We start from the raw sequence: 19,677 nt of genomic DNA on the forward strand, positions 1-19,677 counted from the left end.
CTCGTTCGGGCACAAAATGTGTGTGGCGTATTTGAATTTGTGCCGTTGCTGAGAGATTGTTTTTTTTTTTCTCAAGATGCGGGGGGGGGGTGAATAATGGTTCGTTATTTGCGTGCGAGTGTGTGAGTGACTACATGTTAGACAAATCAACAGACTTAAAAACATTTTTTCAAAGTTCAAGAATAAAAGATAGTTTCAAAAGGTAAGCAAGCAAAAGAAGTGGTAGACCTTAGTTTTTTCTTTTTCTGACATTTCTTTACATAAAATAGCTTGTAATTTAAAAAAATAAAAAACTCAATTAATATTTAAGAAACTGTCATAAAATTTTTTATCTATTTGTCAACTGTTTCATGAATGCGCATGTGTGAATTATTTACATGATAGATTACTTATGTTGGTAAATAGCTTCAAAATACTTTTTAAAGATCATGTCAAGCTGGCTTAATGATTGTCATACTTGACTTGCTGTCTTTAGGTTTTGGTTTCAATCTTTTTTTTTTTCTCTCTCGGCTCATATTTTTATTTTACTTACAAGAAATGGACTGTTTAGAAAAAACAATAGTCGCATGCACAAATCTCGGTTTCTTCGTTTTGGGGTTTTTTTTTACACTTCATTTTTTTTTTTTTTTTTTTTATTTTTTTAAGAATTAAAATATATTTTGTGGCCTGCTAGTATATATGTATCTATATTTTTTTATTGGCCTAGAAATAAGCAAGAAATTGCTAGTTGAATGAATTAAAGTTCTGGATTTGTCAATGTTGCATAATAATAAGCTGATGGGTTGGGAATGCGAAATAAAGATTGTAAAAGGAAAGAAAAAACTCCTGGGCAGCATGGTCTAAATTGTGTTATATAAATAAGTGTAATTGTTCGTATGTTACTAATATGTAATCTAAAAAACTAATTTACTGACTTGAAATTTCACTCTAGAATCTTAATCAGATACAAGCATGTTTTTATATCACCTTTTAATTATAATCTAGGAAATTTTTATTTAATAAATTATTTTAGTTCATTTTTAATGAACTGATCCTTTTTTTTTTTAAGGAAATTAATCACCGGTCATGTGAAACCATAGTCCCCCCCCCCACCCCTTCAGTTTACTTTGACTAGACATTTTCGACAGGTTTTCTGTTTAGTTGTACAAATACTCTCGAACCCTATATCGAGTATAAGGAACTAAATTCTGTGATTACTGTTATGTCACTAAATGTAAACAGAAGTTAAATTTTAAATAAGAATTTTTCACAAATAATAATAGGAATATAAAAATTTCATCCAGTTTTTAAAAGCAAAACTTTTTCACAAACAGATTTTTTTTTAATGGATGAAATTATTTCTATATTTAAAACTCTTATACTATTTATTTTATTTGTGAAAAAGTTCTTATTTTAAACTTCTATTTACATTCAGTGACATAACGGTGATTACCAAATTTAGTTCCTTATATTTGATATAGGCTTTGAAAAGGTTCAGAAGTATTTGTGCAAATAAATGGCAAACCTGCCACATTTTCTTCCCTTTCTTTAAAATTTCTTTCTGTGTGTACTCCAACGATAAGATGCTATAAATCTTCATGTAAATAACAAAAAACATTGCTTGATTTGTTATTTTAACATTTTTGCTGGGTTTGAATACTCTCTTTCCACAATATATTTCGAACACTATAACCAACGCTATATCAGTTTATAACATTGTTAGGAAAAAATAATTTTAACTATTCATTTTTGCCTTCATGGCCATATGTTAACTTCACCATTTAAAAAAAAAATAATAATAATAAAGTGGATAATGCGACACAAATTGCTGAAGAATTGTAATTTTTATTGAACAAAATGTTTGAATTGTAAGAAAATAAAGACCTGGCTACTTTTTTCTTTCACACAGAAGACCTGTTAAATTGATATAAAAATGTTCTATTTACTATTGTAAATGGGACTTTGTTTTAGTATAAATATGTAGCTTACTTTACAAAAATATGTAATACTTGATTATATTTTGCATAATTTTTTTTTTTTTTTTTTAACAATGGTTTGAATCTGAATAAATTTTTTACTTTAGTAAATATTTACTGAATAATTTTTATGTTCTTTTTATTGTTTTGTAATGAAACAAGTGTTAAACAAAAACACTTAAAGAAATGTAAAAATTAAAGTTTACTTATGCTATCATGAAAGAGATAGTCAAAACAAAAACAATTTCTTGAAACAAAACACCCTACATGATTTTGCACTTTGCATACAAAACTATTTTTATTCCTTACATTTCTATAAATGGAGATTTTTTTTTTTTTATATTAAATATATTAACACAAGTGTTGAAACTGGGATAGTTTTTTATGAAATGAGGTGTTTCTGTATGGTTTCGTGCTTCGTTTCATGCTTGGTGGCTTCCATTCCATATTTGCATCAACTGTATCTATTTCCACCATCTTTGTTTTGAGAGTGCATCTATTAGAAATTGCCAAATATTTTATACCCAAGAGTATTGTGCAATTATACATATAAGAAACATGAACTTTATTTTATTTTGAACCACACTGAGCCACAACAACTCTAAGCTTGAACGTTGACCTATTTTGAATCCTGTCAAATCCTGTCTAGACATTTCATATTCAAGATTAATAAATTAGATGCTTCCTTTATTTTTTATTTTTATTTTTCTTTCTCCCCCTCACTTTCCTTATTTCTAAAGGATAGAATTTAAATTTTGCGATTTTAACAACATAACATTTTCACTTGTGTTGACTTACAAATATAATCTTGATAACAAAAACTGCATCTGATTTTTAAAGACTATTTTGCTTTGGTTTGATAAACAATTCTTTTATTTAATTATTTCCATTTTATTTAATCATTTTCATGTAATTTTAATTTAATTTTATTTGTCTGTCTACAGATATCATTTCGTTTTTATTCACAAATTGATTGAAAACTGAATTTTGAAAATGATGTGTGAAAAAAAATTTAATCAAATTGATATAATCAAAGATTTGCCGGATATCCATTCAAACTAAAAAAAATACTGGAAATATGTATATATTAGATTGTTACCAGCTTCCTTGGATTTATTACAATACGCATTGGTTTTTTTTACCTGCCGAATACCAAGAACTTCCATTATAGGATTTAGCATACACTTTCGATTGGAAATTCAATATCCTTTCTTTTTTTTTCTTTTTTTTTGCTGCATCAATATCCAATTTCCCTTATTCTATGTAGCTAAAATGATTTAAAAACTTTAAAAACACTTAATTTAATTTTATGTTTATTACCTTTAGCAAATCAGATGCAAACCTTTTATAATATTTGCTAATATTTTTCTCCAAGGAGATGTATAAACATCAAAAACTCATGGGTTAAGGAAATAGATTTTACTATACTGTATTTTTTGTCTTGCATACAATAAAATTTCTATATTTGAAATTTAACTTTTTCAAATCACAAATTTTAAATTCCTAAATTATATATATATAAAATTTTTGTGGTCGTTGGTAGAATACACAACACCAACCATTTGTGTCTCTGCTTTGAATCGCTCTGCATTTAGCCACACTGATGAGTTTTGAAAAGACAAAACTGCAATCTGCAAAATATATATTTCATTATTATCTATATTATGATATTTGAGAAATTTTTTTTTCTGTAAAAATTTCATATTTTATGGCTTCTATATTTTTGCGAATGTCATAAGAAAGCTAGAAATTTTGAATAAGTATTTAATGTAAAATCTTTATTTTGCAGCAAGGAACACCCCGTCCAAATCACTTAAACAACAGGCCGTCTACAAACCTACTAAAACACATTTTACAGCAATGTTACAACCAAGCAGTCACTGATCCTGAGAAACTTAATCAGTATGAACCATTTTCACCTGAGGTAAGTAACTAAAGTATTTGAGTGCTTCTTTATAAAGAGATACATGTAAAATATGACAGTTCAAAATAAAATGACAGGAAAACTTATGGTTATACTTACTTATCAGTGAAAAATATTTGTGTAGACCAAAAATTATGGAGAAAATTAGAAAAAATAACAAATCTTGAGTTAATGATTTTTTTATAATTTACTTGATATTGTATACTGCTATATGAACTCTTAAAATGTTTGCATTTGTTTAAAAAGTAATTTAAATCATAAATTCGATGCTTTAAAAAAATCTCCCTATCAAATCGTTTTTATTTCAAGAGTAAAAAAATATATTTCAGTCAGAAATTCAGATTTTCTCAATTTTAAAAAAATATTCAATCAGTGATCACAGCTTGTTGGAAATTTCGGCTAAAACATTTCACTCGCTGGGCTTATTTATTAAATAGTGTTTTCGATTTTAGAGCTCTTTTAAATGTGAGTTTGTTTTTATATTTTAAAAAATCCCTTAATAAAATACACAATTGAAAGAAAATATTAAAAACAATTCAAGATGTCTTAATGTATTCTTTTAATGTCCATATTATCTGTATGAATGTTTAAATGATTTTATTTTTTATTTATTTATTTATTTTTATTTTTTGTAGGTTTATGGAGAGACTTCTTTTGAACTTGTTGATCAGATGATCAGCTCGATTCAATTCACTGAAGATGATTTCTTCATTGACTTGGGAAGTGGTAAGAAGGAATACATTTATCCTATAATTCCCCTAGTTTTTTTATTTAATATAAAAATTGTAGCAGACTATAAAGATAAATCTGAACTATTGTGATTAATATTTATTGATGAAATTTGTTTCTTTTTTCTTTTCTTTTTTTCTTATAAGACTTGTGATTGTGGTACAATTCTGTTTACAATTCTGTAAACTATTTTTTTATCATTCATTATGCAATATAGTTTTTTGATTTTCATATTTTCTAATCAAATTCTTATTCTAATGCATATAAGTTTTTCCTGAAAATCATTGTAGAATGTGTTCTCTTGTAAGAACAAATTTTAATTAAACAAACATTTAAGAGGATTTTTTGTTTTGAACATATTGCTTTGTACTTAAAAATTATTTTTCTTTCTCTATATAAACTTTTTCATGTTTTGAATGCAACTTTAAAAATATTGGTTAAACATTGGTTTTAGGTGTTGGTCAAGTTGTTCTCCAAGTATCTGCTGCAACTCCATGTAAAATGTGCTATGGCATTGAAAAATCTGAGTGGCCAGCAACTTACGCTTCTGTAAGTGCACTTATCTTTTTATTTCTTTACAAATTTCTTATTTTTAAATTGATTTAGCAAAGTAAAGTTTTTTGCCTAAATTACTTTTCCAACAAAATAATTTTTTTTCTTTCATTACTAAAAATTTTTACAGTATTTACCTGTGAAACCGAAGATTATTTTTATATTCTTACCACATAAAATGTTAAGTATGAAATGAATTATTAATATTTACCATTTTTCTCTTTTCAATTGTTTTAGCCGATTCACACGCCAGCCGTCAACAAGATTGATTATCTCTTGTTTTGATAAATATACTGTCAGATTTAAAAATAAAAAATAGAAGTATCTAAATGAAACTTTCCTAAATATATTTTATATAAACTACTAAAGAGTTTTTGTAATTGTTTTAACTATTTCTAAATTCATCCAAATTGGAAAATGAATTAATTAGAACTATTTTAATATGATTACTTTTTTTAAAAAATATATTACTCTATTAAAAGCTCTAATTGGTCTCCTGATTTACCAGAAAGGGACTCGTTTTCAGTAGCGTCTGTGCATCCGTTAGTTCGGACTATTGCCAGATAACCGTCCATTAGTTTTTCCTGAAACTTTGTTACAAATTCTATTTCATTAAATAGATGTGCACAGTAAAAACATTTTTTTTTTACAAAAATTCCGGTTGCACCCCCAGGGGTTCAAAAGAGGTCAAAAATGCCCCAAAATGGACAAAAATGACACATTTTACCCCATAACTTTTGATCCGTCCATTAGCTTTTTTTGAAACTTGGCCAAAATGTGGAACCCATTGTTCTTAATATAAATTCAGTATGGGTGACCCTGGCAAAATTCTGGTTCGCGTCCCCGGGGACTTCCAGTGCTAAAAGCACCTTTTGTTTTTTCATATTTCTCAACAAGAACTTTATCTCTGACTATATAGTGGTTTTTCACGATGGTCAATTCAAATATACATGTGTTAAGGCCTGAAACTGCACCGTTATCCATTTACACTGGGATTTGGCAGGCTCAAGAGGTCAAAAAATGCCCTAAAATGGCCAAAAATTACACTTTTTGCTCTATAACATTTGATCCATCCATTAGATTTTCCTAAAATGTGGAGGCTATTGTTCTTAATATAAATTCAGTATGGGTGACCCTGGCAAAATTCTGGTTCGCACCCCTCTGGGACTTTTAGAGCTAAAAAAACATGCCTTTTTTGTATTTTTTTTTTTTTTTTTCATATTACTCAAAAACTTGATATGTATATCTATATAGTAGTTTTCCATGGTGCTGAATTTAAATATACATGTCTTAAGGCATGAAACTGCATTGTTTGTCCGTTTTCACCGGGATTCAGCCACAAATTCACCAAAATTGCAAACAAATGACACTTTTTACCTCAAAACTTTTGCTCCATTCATTAGATTTTTCTGAAACTTGGCGAAAATGTGAAGGCAACATTGACCCTTCACACTTCTCACATTCATCATTTCTTCACTATTTTTTGTGGCGTCATATCACATGCAGCACAAGTGGGGGACCACGCACGCGCTGCTTGTTATTCAAATATGTAACATTATTCACAACAAAGCTAACAGTTAACCAGAACTTGTTCACATAGAAACTGCAATGAGGGGGATAATATTATTTTCTTTAAAATTATCAAAAAAACAGAAACTTGTCTTTTTTCTTCAACAATTAATAAAATTTATCTCCAGTTTAGAATATGAACACTGAGATTTTTTTTATGCTCTTTACTGAATTTATCACACATATTCTTGTTGACAGTATCTTCTATACTATGAAACTGTTACAGCAAATACTTAAAAGATAGGCAAATTTTATTATGCAGGAATACAATCATGGTAAACAAATAATTTGTTGGTTTTCTATTTAAAATGAAATAATAAAAAATGTACCTATATTTTCTTGTTTGGACATTTTTATATATTTTACAATTATTTTTGAATGAAGCCATAATTTTTTTTATAAATTTCATGAAATTTCAGAACATGGACAAAGTCTTTCTTAAATGGATGAAATGGTATGGGAAGCGGCATGGGCAGTATCAGGTTAGTAATTTATAATTAATCTCCAGTTTAATATGAAACCATCATCAGAATATGAATCTAAAGCTTAATATGGAAGTCGCAAACTACACTAATTCCTACTTAACAATTTTGTTTTATGTTCATCTGTAATTTCCTCCAAAACTGTCATGGCAACCTTTGATTTGGACGAGTTTGCAAAGAAAGATATAATTTCAAGATCATAAAACAGAAACTATTTGCTTTGTGCAATAACTTATTTATTCTTGTATATTGAGGTAAGTGCTAAGCATAAGTGTTAGTAACTGCCGTTAAATGTATAGGTATTAACTATGATTCAAGATTGTTAAATAAGTGAATATCTCAAAGTAGACACTACAACTTGTAGGAGTACGACACTTAGCTTTTACCTGGGAGATAAATTATAGCAGCAATCAGCAGACTTCAACAAGTGACAGTTTAACTTATATCAAAGATTCAAAGCTGTTTTCTACTTGCTGTATGTTTTTATTAAAATTCATATTCTAGTAGACTGGAACAGGAGTATCACAATGCTAGTCATTCTTTCTGACTAGCAAGATGTCTTGCATCGCCCAAGCATAAGTTAACTATTAGAGAACTATAAGAATCTCTTTCCATTCACTGCAGAAATATTGATGAGTTACATATGCATGGCCAGTCAATCCCAATTGACAATCTGAGTTATATCAACCATCAAGTCCTTAGAATCTATCTTGTGTGAAAATATTAATATTAGCTTTTCTAGTTTTTTAGTGCAACTTGACAATTTATAAAATTGATACTTCTTCATAGTTTTTGAGGCAGCTGATTATCTAATCCCCAATTATATTGTAATCCAGATTTTAGCTTGTTACACACAAAAGCATATATATAAGTATACATATGCACCTATGTAGACTCTGATATCTTTTTATAACTGATCAGTTATCAGTGGAAAATAAATCCCTAATTATATTGTAATTCAGTGTTTGACCTTGTCACAAAATATTGTTTAAATGCCTAAATCTACAATTCCACAGGTTATTTGCATCTTTTTCACTGTTGTCATAAAATATTTAAATATTAAGTTTTTACTAACTTGTTTGAAAGGTAAAGGGGAACTTTAATGGAAGAATCATATCTATGTATCTCATATAGAGATAAAGTGTTAGTCCCAGAAGGAGGGGAGAGAGTGATTTCTGACAACTAACAGAAGTAAAATAAAACAAGTCAGATTAATGGCCTTATGATCCTAATTATAAAAATTTAATTTAAAACAAAATTATTTAGCCTATACAAGCAAAGATAATTTGCTGATAAGAATGCTTGGTATGTACATATCTTGATTTTTTTTTTTTTTTTTTTTTTTTTTGTGGATGAAGTATCGAAATATATGCTTACTTGCTCTTTATTTTTGTACGATTTTTATTTCCTTCTCTTACAAAAAAACATGTTTTATTTGTGTAGTTGGAGAAAGGTGACTTTTTATCAGATGACATGAAGGAGAAGATCAACAATGCAACGTGAGTGTTTATGCTTTTACATCTTTGTTCAGAGGATGATATTCAAGAAACAATTGCTTTATACTCATGTGATGTAAATTTGTTAACTTTCAATTTATTAATTTTAGGAAAATAATAAATAGAAATGAATTGAAATATGCATATTAATATAAAAAGTAGTCAATCTATTGAAGATCTATTTATTTGATTTTTTGGACAGGAATTGTATTATTGGAGTAAATCATAAACTACTGAAATCAAAGCTGGAATATTTTCCTCTCTGATCTTAATCTAAGTTTAACTATAAGCAAATCATATACAATTGTACAAATACGTGAGCAAATTTCCTTTTTGAGGCACTCTATAGCAGTTCTCCCCTTCTCCCAAAAAAGACTTTTCCAAAGTTATAATATCAATACACATGGACGATAAAACGCTTTGGATAATTATTAGAAGAGATATCACTTTTAATAGATTCGGTTGTCCGAAAATTTTTTGACAGCTCATTTTTTTTGTTATGTTAAAAAAAAGACTTCAACATGACGAGTTTGGAAAATTTTTAAATAAAAATTTCTTGGGACACCCACTTTTAAATAAATCAATCTTTTTACTTTATTTATCCGTTAAAAATAATAATGTAACCGGCTTTCTCTTGCGGTACGGAGCAATTTAAAATTATGATATCTGTAAAAAATCGTTCTATTTTTAAAAAGTATTTAAAAACGATCTGTAGAAACAGCAGCAGCTACTATCGCTGATATTAATTACTTTACTGTAAACAAACTTTTTGTTTGTTTTTTTTATTCCAGAACGAATTAAGTTAAAAAATATGAAGGTATTTCTACACTTTATCGCAGAAACTGGAGACGACATTTTATTTCACACACCTGTTGATAAAATCCAAGGGAGAAATCAGTATTTTAAGTTATGACCGGAGCATGAAATAAATACCAAAAATTTAAACTGGAGAACGATTGATTTTTAATGTCTTTTTCATTTTCTGCTTTTAATAAATTTAAAAAAAAAAGGAAGAAATCAGCATTTTAAACTATGTCCAAAGTTAGAAATAAATGACAAAAAAATTAAACTAGATAAACTTTTGGAAAGAACTATGAAAAACAGTAAATAAAGAACGTGAAAGCATATATATCCATAATTGTTTAATTGTAAATGTTTTGATTTAATTAATAAAAACTGGAAAGTTTTTCATGAAACTTTTTTTTTTTTTTTAATATTAAAAACAGAAAATGAAAAAGACATTAAAAAATCATTCTCCAGTTAAATTTTTTTATTTCATGCTTTGGCCATAGTTTAAAATACTGATTTCTCCCTTGGATTTTTAATGAAAATATGAATATAAAATAATGTTCTTACATATTTAGTTAGAGCTTATATTATCAGAACATAATTAGTTTAACAAGAGCTATTCGGTTATCAGAATATATAATTTTAATGCCATCTGGTGTTAATTTTGGTCAAATTTTTAAAATATAGTTGAAAAACAAATATGTAACATGTGCACTTTTATCTATTACATTAGTTTTTAATGGTAACCTTTTGTTTTATTACGGTTTAAAAAAAAAAATCTTCAACATGGAACAATTGGCCGAGTTTACAAAAAGATACAATTAGCATTGGAAGCTCAACAAAGCCAGATGGAATTTTTACAAAAAGAACGGTTAAAACAAAATGAAGTATTAAAAACAATATTAATGAAACAAGAAGAAAAAAAGGATTGTCGGTTCACTCCGGAAGGAATTGCAAATTTGCTGACAGAATTTTTATATGAACCAACTAATGACTTAACGTTTCCAGCATATCGTAGATACAAAAATATTTTTTTCCAAACGATGTCAGGCCTGGTCGGATGAAGAAAAAATGATTTCACTGTTGCAAAAACTGGGTTCCCATGAAAATACCAAGTATACCAATTTTATACTTCCAAGGAAACCCAAAGATATTTCTTTTAAAGAGACTATAGAAATTTTATCGAACATTTTCATTGAACGGGATAGCTTATTTTATACTCGTTATAGGTGTTTAAATATTTTGAAAGAAGATGAAGACTATCACCTATGGGAGAGTAAATGCCCAATGCAAATTATTTAAGTTGAAAGACCTAAAAGCAGACATGTTGAAATGCTTGATATTTGTGCAAGGGTTAACATCCTCAAAGGATAAAGAGATTCATTCTAGGATATTATTCATTATGGACCAAGACATAGAAATATCCTTACAGAAAGTTACTGAGGAATGCCAGAAACTGTTAAATTTAAAACAGGATAATACTAGTATCGAAGAGAAAAATGTTGACAAAATACAAAGGGTAAAGCAAGGTGACCACTATGTAAAAAAATACTGTAAGACGTGTAGGAGAAAGAATCACTTCACAAAAGAATGCTACTTCAAAATCAAAATATGCTATAAGTGCGGGCATAAAGGACACAAGTCAGCAGTATGCAAAAAGGAGAAATACTGTAAACGTAAAATAAAGACCATTGATTCTAAGAAAGAGTCCATGTATGGTAAAATAGGAAATATATTGAAGTTAGATTGAATGGCCGGAAAGTAAACTGTCTTTTGGATACTGGAAGTGACATATACTTAATTGATGAAACAACATGGAAGAAAATTGGTTAACGAAAGCTGCAAAACACAAAGAAAATTGCCAGAGGAATGTCTGGAAATAGATTAAAATTTAAGGGTGAATTTTATACTAATGTGACCCTGAATGAAAAGACGTTAAAAACTAAAATGTATGTGATACCTGGAAAAAATTCTAAGCTATTCGGTATAGATTTGATGATACTTTTCAATTTATGGGAGAAACCAATAAACTCATTTTGCAAAATAGTAAATGTGACAGGATCTGAAAGTCCCAAACTGCCAAGATTTGTTGGGATTTGAAGGATTTTAAAAATGTATTTTCTGAAGGTCTGGGTTGCTGCACTAAAATGGAAGTGAAATTTGAACTGAAAGATGAAGCGAAACCGGTGTTTTGAACCCAAAAGGAAGGGTCCATATTTGACATTATAAACAATCGAGAAAGAATTAAGTAGACTCAAAGAAATCGGAGTAATAAAAAAGTGGACTACTCTGAATGGGCATCACTCACAGATTATGTGCAAAAGAAAAATAAAAAAAATCAGGGTATGTGGAGATTTTTCAACGGGACTGAATGATTCCTTAAAGGATCATAACTATCCACTCCCTACCCCTGAGGAAATATTTTCTAAGTTAAATGGAGGAAAAATTTTCACAAAAATTGACTTGTCAGAAGCATATTTGCAGGTCAAAGTCCACGAAGATTGTTCTAAATACCTGACAATGAATACTCATAAAGGATTATTTTCCCTAAAATGATTGCCATTTGGGTTGAAAGTAGCACCAAATTTATTCCAACAAATTATGGATGCCATGCTAGCAGGCTTGGGTTTTGCAATGGCTTATTTAGACGACATTTTGATAAGAAGCAAAAATGTTGAAGAACATAAAAACCATATTCAGAAGGTATTCGAGAAAATAGAAAACTACAGATTTAAAGTGGCTCTCGAAAAATGTAATTTTGGTATGGACAAGATTGAATATTTGGGACAAATAATTGATTGGAAAGGTAGAAGACCTAACCCAAATAGGACAGAAGCAATTAGACATGCCTAGACCAGACAATGTAATGAAGTTGCAGTCATTTTTGGGTCTAGCAAACTACTATGATTCTTATATCCCAAATATGCACGAACAAAGAGCATCATTAATGAATTATTGAAGAAGAATAAAAGATGGCTCTGGACAAAAGAATGTGAGGAAGCATTCCAAAAAATTAAAAGATATGTTATCGGATCTAGCGTTAGCACATTACGATCCGAAAAGATTTAATTTTAGTAGCAGATGTGAGCGAATACGGTTTAGGAGCGGTGCTTCTCCACAGAATGGAAGATGGATCTACTAAACCAATTTCTCCTGCCTCGAGGGTTTTATTACCTGCTGAAAGAAAGTACAGTCAGATTGAAAAAGAGGGTCTGGCGATTGTGTATGCTGTGAGAAAGTTTCATAGATTCATTCACGGGAGATCTTCCGTCTTGGAAACGGACCATAAACCATTACTATCGATTTTTGGTTCAAAAAAAGGGATTCCTACTCATACGGCAAATAGATTACAGAGATGGAGTATTATTTTGCTCAATTACGATTTGAAAATGAAACACCTAGCATCTAGTAAAATTGCAGATGGTTTGTCGAGATTGATCCCCAGTGAAACTGAATTTGAAGAAACTGTTATAGCAGCACTAAAAGAAGAAAATGAACTAACAGATATATTAATAGTTCCTGTTAGGGAACTTCTGTTATACTTGAGGAAATAAAGAAAGCAGCGAAAACAGATAAATATATTAATAAGATAAAAAAAACAAGTGGGACAAGATGAAAAGAATAGAAAAGGATTAAAAGTGTTTCCATTTTCTATGTGTGATGAAACTCTGATGTACGCAGACAGATGTACGCAGACAGACAAGTATTACAAAAGAAAATCCTAAAGGAATTCCACATGGGACATCCTGGAATCTCCTGAATAAAAACCTTTATGAGAGGATTAACATACTGACCTGGAATGGGTCAGTACATTGAGAACATGGTGAAATTATGTAAAGGTTGCCAACTAGCCGCGAGATCTCCCCCCCCCCCATACGGACGCAACCTTGGCTTAAAATAGATGTACCCTGGACACGCATCCATATCGATTACGCAGGACCTCTGAAGGGATATTATTACCTAGTAATCATAGATAGTATGTCAAAATGGCCAGGAATTTTTAAATACAAATACTCTACAGCAGCAAACACAGTAAAAGCGCTGGACGAGGTATTTAGTCGGTTCGGAGTTCCCCAAAACAAGTGTTAGTGATAATGGCACTATGTTCACAGGTCAAGAATTCAAGCACTACTGTGAGGCACTGGCCATTGAACACATTGCAACACCAACTTTTGATCAAACGGACAAGCGGAAAGATTTGTCGATACTTTTAAACGAGCTTTAAAAAAGAATGATAACATCAACACGGAAGAAAAAGCATTAAAAAATTCTTAGCATTATATAGGATAACACCAAATCCAAATGCTACATTATCCCCAGCTGAAATTGTTTGCCAGGAAGGTACGTTTGGTGTTCGACCGGTTAATCCAAAGAGATAAAGTTAAAAAAAAAATTAAAAAAAGCATCAAGGATGATGTAAGGTACAAGACTTACAATGACAGGATTAAATTTTCAAAAATTATCGGGCAGGGAAGAGTTTTTGGGAAGAAGGCATAATCTCAAGAAGAATTGGGAGAGTGGTTTACATTATAAAAAGGCAGACTTTTTTCCACAAAAAACATATTAGCCAACTGAGACCCCAATACATAGAAACAGTCAGAAACCAAGAGTTATCAATGGAAGTGCTATATGACACTTTCCATATTCAACCTCCAAACAAGGAAGTACCAGTAACTCAGAAATCCAGTCACTCTCCAAAAGTAAAAAGTCGGCAAACACAAATGGTGAGAAGTAAAAGGAAAAGGACCAAATTTTTTGACAAAGTTTAAAAAAGGAAAAAATGGTAGAAGCAAAATTCTATGGTAGAATTTAACTTGGGAGGAAGGTGATGTAATGGAATAACCTAACATCCCTTCATAGATGAAATGAACTATAGATATATTGACCCTATCACGTGACTGAGAGAAGGAAAAAAGACAGGAAGAGAATAAGAAAAGATGTCGAATAACTCTTATGTCACATATATTCCCTTGTAAATAAACAAACCCCTTTGTCTTTCACCCATAACCCAGTGTTTCTTGCTGTATTCTTAATAAAGTAAGGATATAACAATATTTAAATAAGTGGGCAAAAATACTTAATAAGTTTTCTAAACGTCACGTTTTCTGTTAGTGACGTCACTTGTTCTAAATGAAATTTATTTTTGTCTATTTGTCGTATTTCTTAAGTTTCACACCCCTTAAGAATTACAACAAACAAACAAAAATAAATTCCATATTTAAAAGTAATTTGATGTCCAAAATCTAAGGCATAACATTTTCAAAAGCCAATAATTATGACCCATTAACGTAAATATGGGGGTCAAACGCCTTAAAAAAAAAAAAATAAATAAAATAAAAAAAAAAAACTCCCTTAATTCTACCTCTAACCCTAGGTACAAGTGGCAAGCCTCCTCCTCTTAAAACCTTTAGCCCTAACAATAACGCCAAGTCTAAGTGGCAAGCTCCTCACCAAAGAAAATTCCTTGGTAAGCTACATAGAAGTGTCTTAAAAAATCCTTCCTTAAAGAAAAGTGCACCATTCATCACTCATAAAAAAATAAGTCAACTGTCCTAGAATGGTCTTGAAATGGTGAATTATTTTACATTAAATTTATGTGAAACCAACCCCCACTCTAAATTCTAAAATTGTTTTTTGTTTTGTTTCTATCAAATCTTCAGGGTGTTCACACATAATTTTCCTTAGCTCTATCATTAACCCAAAGTCAGAGTGGCAACCTCCCCACCCTCTTATGATTGCACAAAGACTCTCTTAAAACCACACATAATCGTCTTTAGAAAAGAAAAAAAAAAGGCGCACAGGATTTATCTCCAATAGAAAAAAAATCGTTAACTGCCCTAAAATGCTAGAATGGCTCAATGGGGAATCATTTTACATTAAATTCTAAAATAATACTTGTTTATCTTTCATTAAAGTTTTTTTAAAGTATTCATATGTAATTGCCTACAAAGGTAAAATCGTATATTTTGGAGAGGTGGTCAGATGGGGTGGGGTGGGGGGGGTTAAGGGAAGGTATTATAATACCAAAGAAATATTGTAATATATTCATTTTTAAACAGTCCTAGATTTCGATTTCGGTTATTTGTACATATAATGCATTTCAATTCAGCTTTGAGTTCTTTAACTTCTTTTCTTTTAATGGATACATGGCATTTTTAAGGAATTGCAGCATATTTATGTGCATTTACTGCTGATTATTTGGAAACCATTAATTTTTGGAGACTTTCAGTAGCATATTCTAATTCCTAGCACAAAAATACACTTATATAGCAAATTTCATTGCTTAATCTTCTGTTTTAACAAAGATATAGCATTTTTACTGAAAAAAGTAGTGTAAAAAATGTGACAAAACTCATGTGGTCTTAAATAGGGAAAAATATCCTTAATTTTAATTGGATTTAAAAAATTTAAAAAGATTCTTTCTTAGCTCATCAAGCTCTTTCTATAAATACCAATATTGAAATATTTCAATTTTTTCATGTTTATTGCTACTTATAACTTCAGTCCTGTAAGTTTTATCTATATGCAGTGTTTTATTATTGAAATATTTTTATGTCCAATTTTGAACTTAAAAAGTCGGTGTTTTAATATTATGAACCTGCTGTTGGATGGATATTCCAATGATAAATGTTAATACTGTTTAGTAAAATTGTATTAAGATATGAACAGGTCATTGTATCTTTGCTTATCTGTTAGCTGACATAAATGAGTAGTTCAGCTCGTCTTTAATGGTTTTGCCAGCGTTGCATTAAGAGTGATTTTCTTTGAATTATATAGGATTGACAAACTGTTTCCATTGTTAATAATTTATAAATTCAATGCAATTTTATCTGTTTTTCCTATAGCAAATCCTTATGCATTAGAAATACAACGCTTTTCTAAAGAAAATGTAAATGGAATAGTTACCAGCCCAGATTATGAGCTTTACAGATTATAGTTTTGTCAGCTGTTCAGTCCCTATCAATGTTGTTTTCATCATTCTTTGACTATTAAACTTGTATTAAAAATAGATATCGTCATATATTGATTGTTTATAACATTTTTTCTTATTGCAGTGTGATATTTGTTAATAATTTTGCTTTTGGACCTCAGGTTGATCATCAGGTGAGATGTTTTTGCTTTCTATTTTTAGATATAGTTATCTCTTATTTATATATATATATATATATATATATATATATGAATTTTAAGTCTGCCGGCAGAGAAATTATTCATTTGGATATAGTTGAAATATTAGTATCATATTTATAAAAAGAATTGCTTCAATTTGATCAGCACGAAAAGTAATGTAAAACAAATTCAGTGATTATTTTTGCTAATTTGATGCTTTAAACAATTATTCAGGATAACACAAAGAATAAGTTTTTTAAACCCCGCTCCAACTTAGAACTTTACTAGATATATAATTGTTTGGTTCATTGATTAAAAATACGTAAGAGACTTCAAAGTGAGTTCTTTAATGTGATGGCTTCATCACAAGTTTTTATTTTTGTTTTTCTGGTCAGTAACCTAGATTTGCTTTAATCAGAAATACATCCGTTTGCTCAAAAGTAGCTTAAACATTATATGGTCTTGATGGTACTGCACTATGGTATCTTTTAAAATTTTAAAATCAGTCAAAGTTCTGTTAGAGGTTGGTTTTTTGACATTTGTGTCTAATATTAATTATAGTATTGATATTTCTTACTACTTCTTTACATATAATATTTTGCTCTTTAAAGTAAATAGCATTTTACAGTAAACTTAGATTCAAGCATCTGATATTAATTTTAATTTTGTATTTTTATTTATCCTTAGAGATATATACAAAATGAAGACATAACTTTTTTTTTTTTTTTTGCAATAATTATATATAAGAATTGTCACAATTTATATCAGATAGTATTGTGAACAAATTACATTGAAACACTAGTTCTTATCGGATCGCAAAAGTTAGACACGGTTAGTATTCGATGTGTGACTGCTATTAGGTTGGTGCAACAATGTTTTTGACGTTCAGCTTCAAAAGATAACTATTTTCATAATAAACATTATTAATCAAAATAAGAACCATTAGAATTAGCATTACAAGCATATGCTGTATTTCTGTGGACATCGGCAATATTACATACCTAATGTGCTTCAACAAGTCATATCTTTTATTTGTAGGTCAATTTTTAAAAGAATTATATTGATGGAAAGAGAATAGAATAAGCATTCCAATGATGTTTACTTCTTTTTATTTTTATGTGTTCAATATTTTTATGCTCCAAGTTAAAAATGAAAAAAAAAAAAGTAAAAAATGACGACAGCAAAAAGGGAAACTTTTTTCAATGTTTACATTTCGTACGTTACATTTGGATACACAATGTTAAATTTGATTGGATATGGCTGAAATTTTACAGGTTATATAAACATAGAAGTCCATCTCTACTGGACTTTGATTTATATTTTTACGACCACAGGAAGCAAAGTTATGACCGAGCAAAGTTGACATAGAATATTTCAAAATTGCTAAGATAAATCGGCATATATCATCTATTTTCCTATGGATAATAGTTTCAGAATTATTTTCATGTATAATATCTAAAGATTTGATAATTGTTAGTTGTGCGGAAATTTCTTTAAAATGTTATCTTTTATAGAAATTTAAATCTGCTTAACGGGAAAACAACTTGCTATGCACTAATGTGCTGACCAGCGCTGAGCTGACTAAAGTATTCTCTTAAAAATATCTACTTAATTTTTTCTTTTCTTTGAGGGGAGTAATAAATACCGGCCATGAATGAGCTTTACGCATTCAATGGCTACACCCAAGATTAAGCTCTCCTTTGTTGAGGAGGCAGGAAAATACCTATTCTCAATAAAGCTATATTTAAATACCACTATAATACTTAGTTTTGTTCATGAATAGACACCCACTATATGATACCATGCGGCAGTATGATAAAGAGATACATCAGATTTGACTGCATAACCAGAAAGAGCACACAATTTTACATAAGAATACCAAGTTTCATGAGAATAGTTTGAAAAATAAGTAAATGGTGGCAAAATTACCGAATTTCTTGAAATGTTGAGGTCTGTAATTTAGCCCAATTTTTCTAAAGAAAAATAAAGCATAAATTTTGGTACTTAAAATTCTCATAACTTTTGAACTATTGATATTTTCATAATGTAAATGGTTTTAAGCATCTTTTACATAGCTCTTTTTATGCAAGTTGATAAAATAACAATTATTTAAAAAGAAGAAAATTAACTTGTAATGCTATTAGAATTGACACATTTTTGCCAACGAGAAATGAGTTTATTTATCCAATTAGTATAGGAATCCGGATTTCTGGAAGCGTTGAAGTCATTGAAGGCTTATTCGACATCATTTTGGCTTTTGAAGCATTTTTTGTGCAAGAAGTTGTTGAGATGTTTGAAAAAGTGATAATCGGTGGACGAGAGGTCCGGTGAATATGGCGTAATCCAATTCGTTCAGCTTCTGCAGGGTCAGTTAAGCATGTGGGCGAGCATTGTCATGGAGGAACATTGGTCCCTTCATATTGACCAATCTCTGGCACGTACTTTGGAGCTTCTGGTACATTTCATCAATTTGTTCATAGTAATTCTTCTGCTGTAATTGTTTTGCCTGGATTCAAGAAGCTCTGATGGATGAGACTGACCATAGGCCATCAAACAGTCACCATAACCTTTTTTGATGCAATTTCGGCTTCTGGAAGTGTTGTGGAGCTTCTCCGGCACCCAACCACTGTGCCAAACATCGCCGGTTGTCATAGAGGATCCACTTCTCATCACACATCAGTCCACTTGAGAAATGGGTTGCTTTTGTTGCACAGAATGAGCGTAGAAGACACCTCAAAACAACAATTTTTTTTTTTTGATTATCGTTCAATTCATGTGGTGCTCATTTAACCAACTTTTTGGACTTCCCTATTTGCTTTAAATGGTGAACGACTATTGAGTGATCGACCTTGAGTTCAATAGTAACTTCTTGTGTGGTTTGCGAGGATTGGCTTCAATTAAGGCTTTTAAATGTTTATCAACTGCAGTCGGTTGGCTACGGCCGTCTTCATCTTTGCAAAATTTCTTGAACCACCATTGTGCCACACATTTGTAAGTGGTTCCTGGGCCAAACACCTGATTGATATCACAAGCTGTCTTGGCAGCTTTATGGCCTAGTTTTAACTGGAACA

The 19,677-nt window shown here is 30.0% G+C and overlaps 1 protein-coding gene across 4 annotated transcripts in view; it reads left to right on the top strand.

The window, feature by feature from the left end:
• The window catches only part of LOC145295921 (uncharacterized), a 299,082-nt gene that overhangs the window by 152,273 nt on the left and 127,132 nt on the right, over positions 1-19,677 (top strand). For all 4 annotated transcript variants that reach the window (XM_080141733.1, XM_080141734.1, XM_080141735.1 and 1 more), the window contains exons 5-10: positions 3,745-3,879; positions 4,515-4,605; positions 5,063-5,157; positions 7,149-7,211; positions 8,655-8,710; positions 16,552-16,600. In XM_080141733.1, coding sequence (XP_079997859.1) covers positions 3,745-3,879; positions 4,515-4,605; positions 5,063-5,157; positions 7,149-7,211; positions 8,655-8,710; positions 16,552-16,600 — 489 coding nt within the window. The remainder of the gene's footprint in view (positions 1-3,744; positions 3,880-4,514; positions 4,606-5,062; positions 5,158-7,148; positions 7,212-8,654; positions 8,711-16,551; positions 16,601-19,677) is intronic.

The sequence above is a fragment of the Euprymna scolopes genome, chromosome 16 (assembly GCF_053919585.1).
Source record: "Euprymna scolopes isolate OS-2025 chromosome 16, ASM5391958v1, whole genome shotgun sequence".
Lineage (NCBI taxonomy): Eukaryota > Metazoa > Mollusca > Cephalopoda > Sepiida > Sepiolidae > Euprymna > Euprymna scolopes.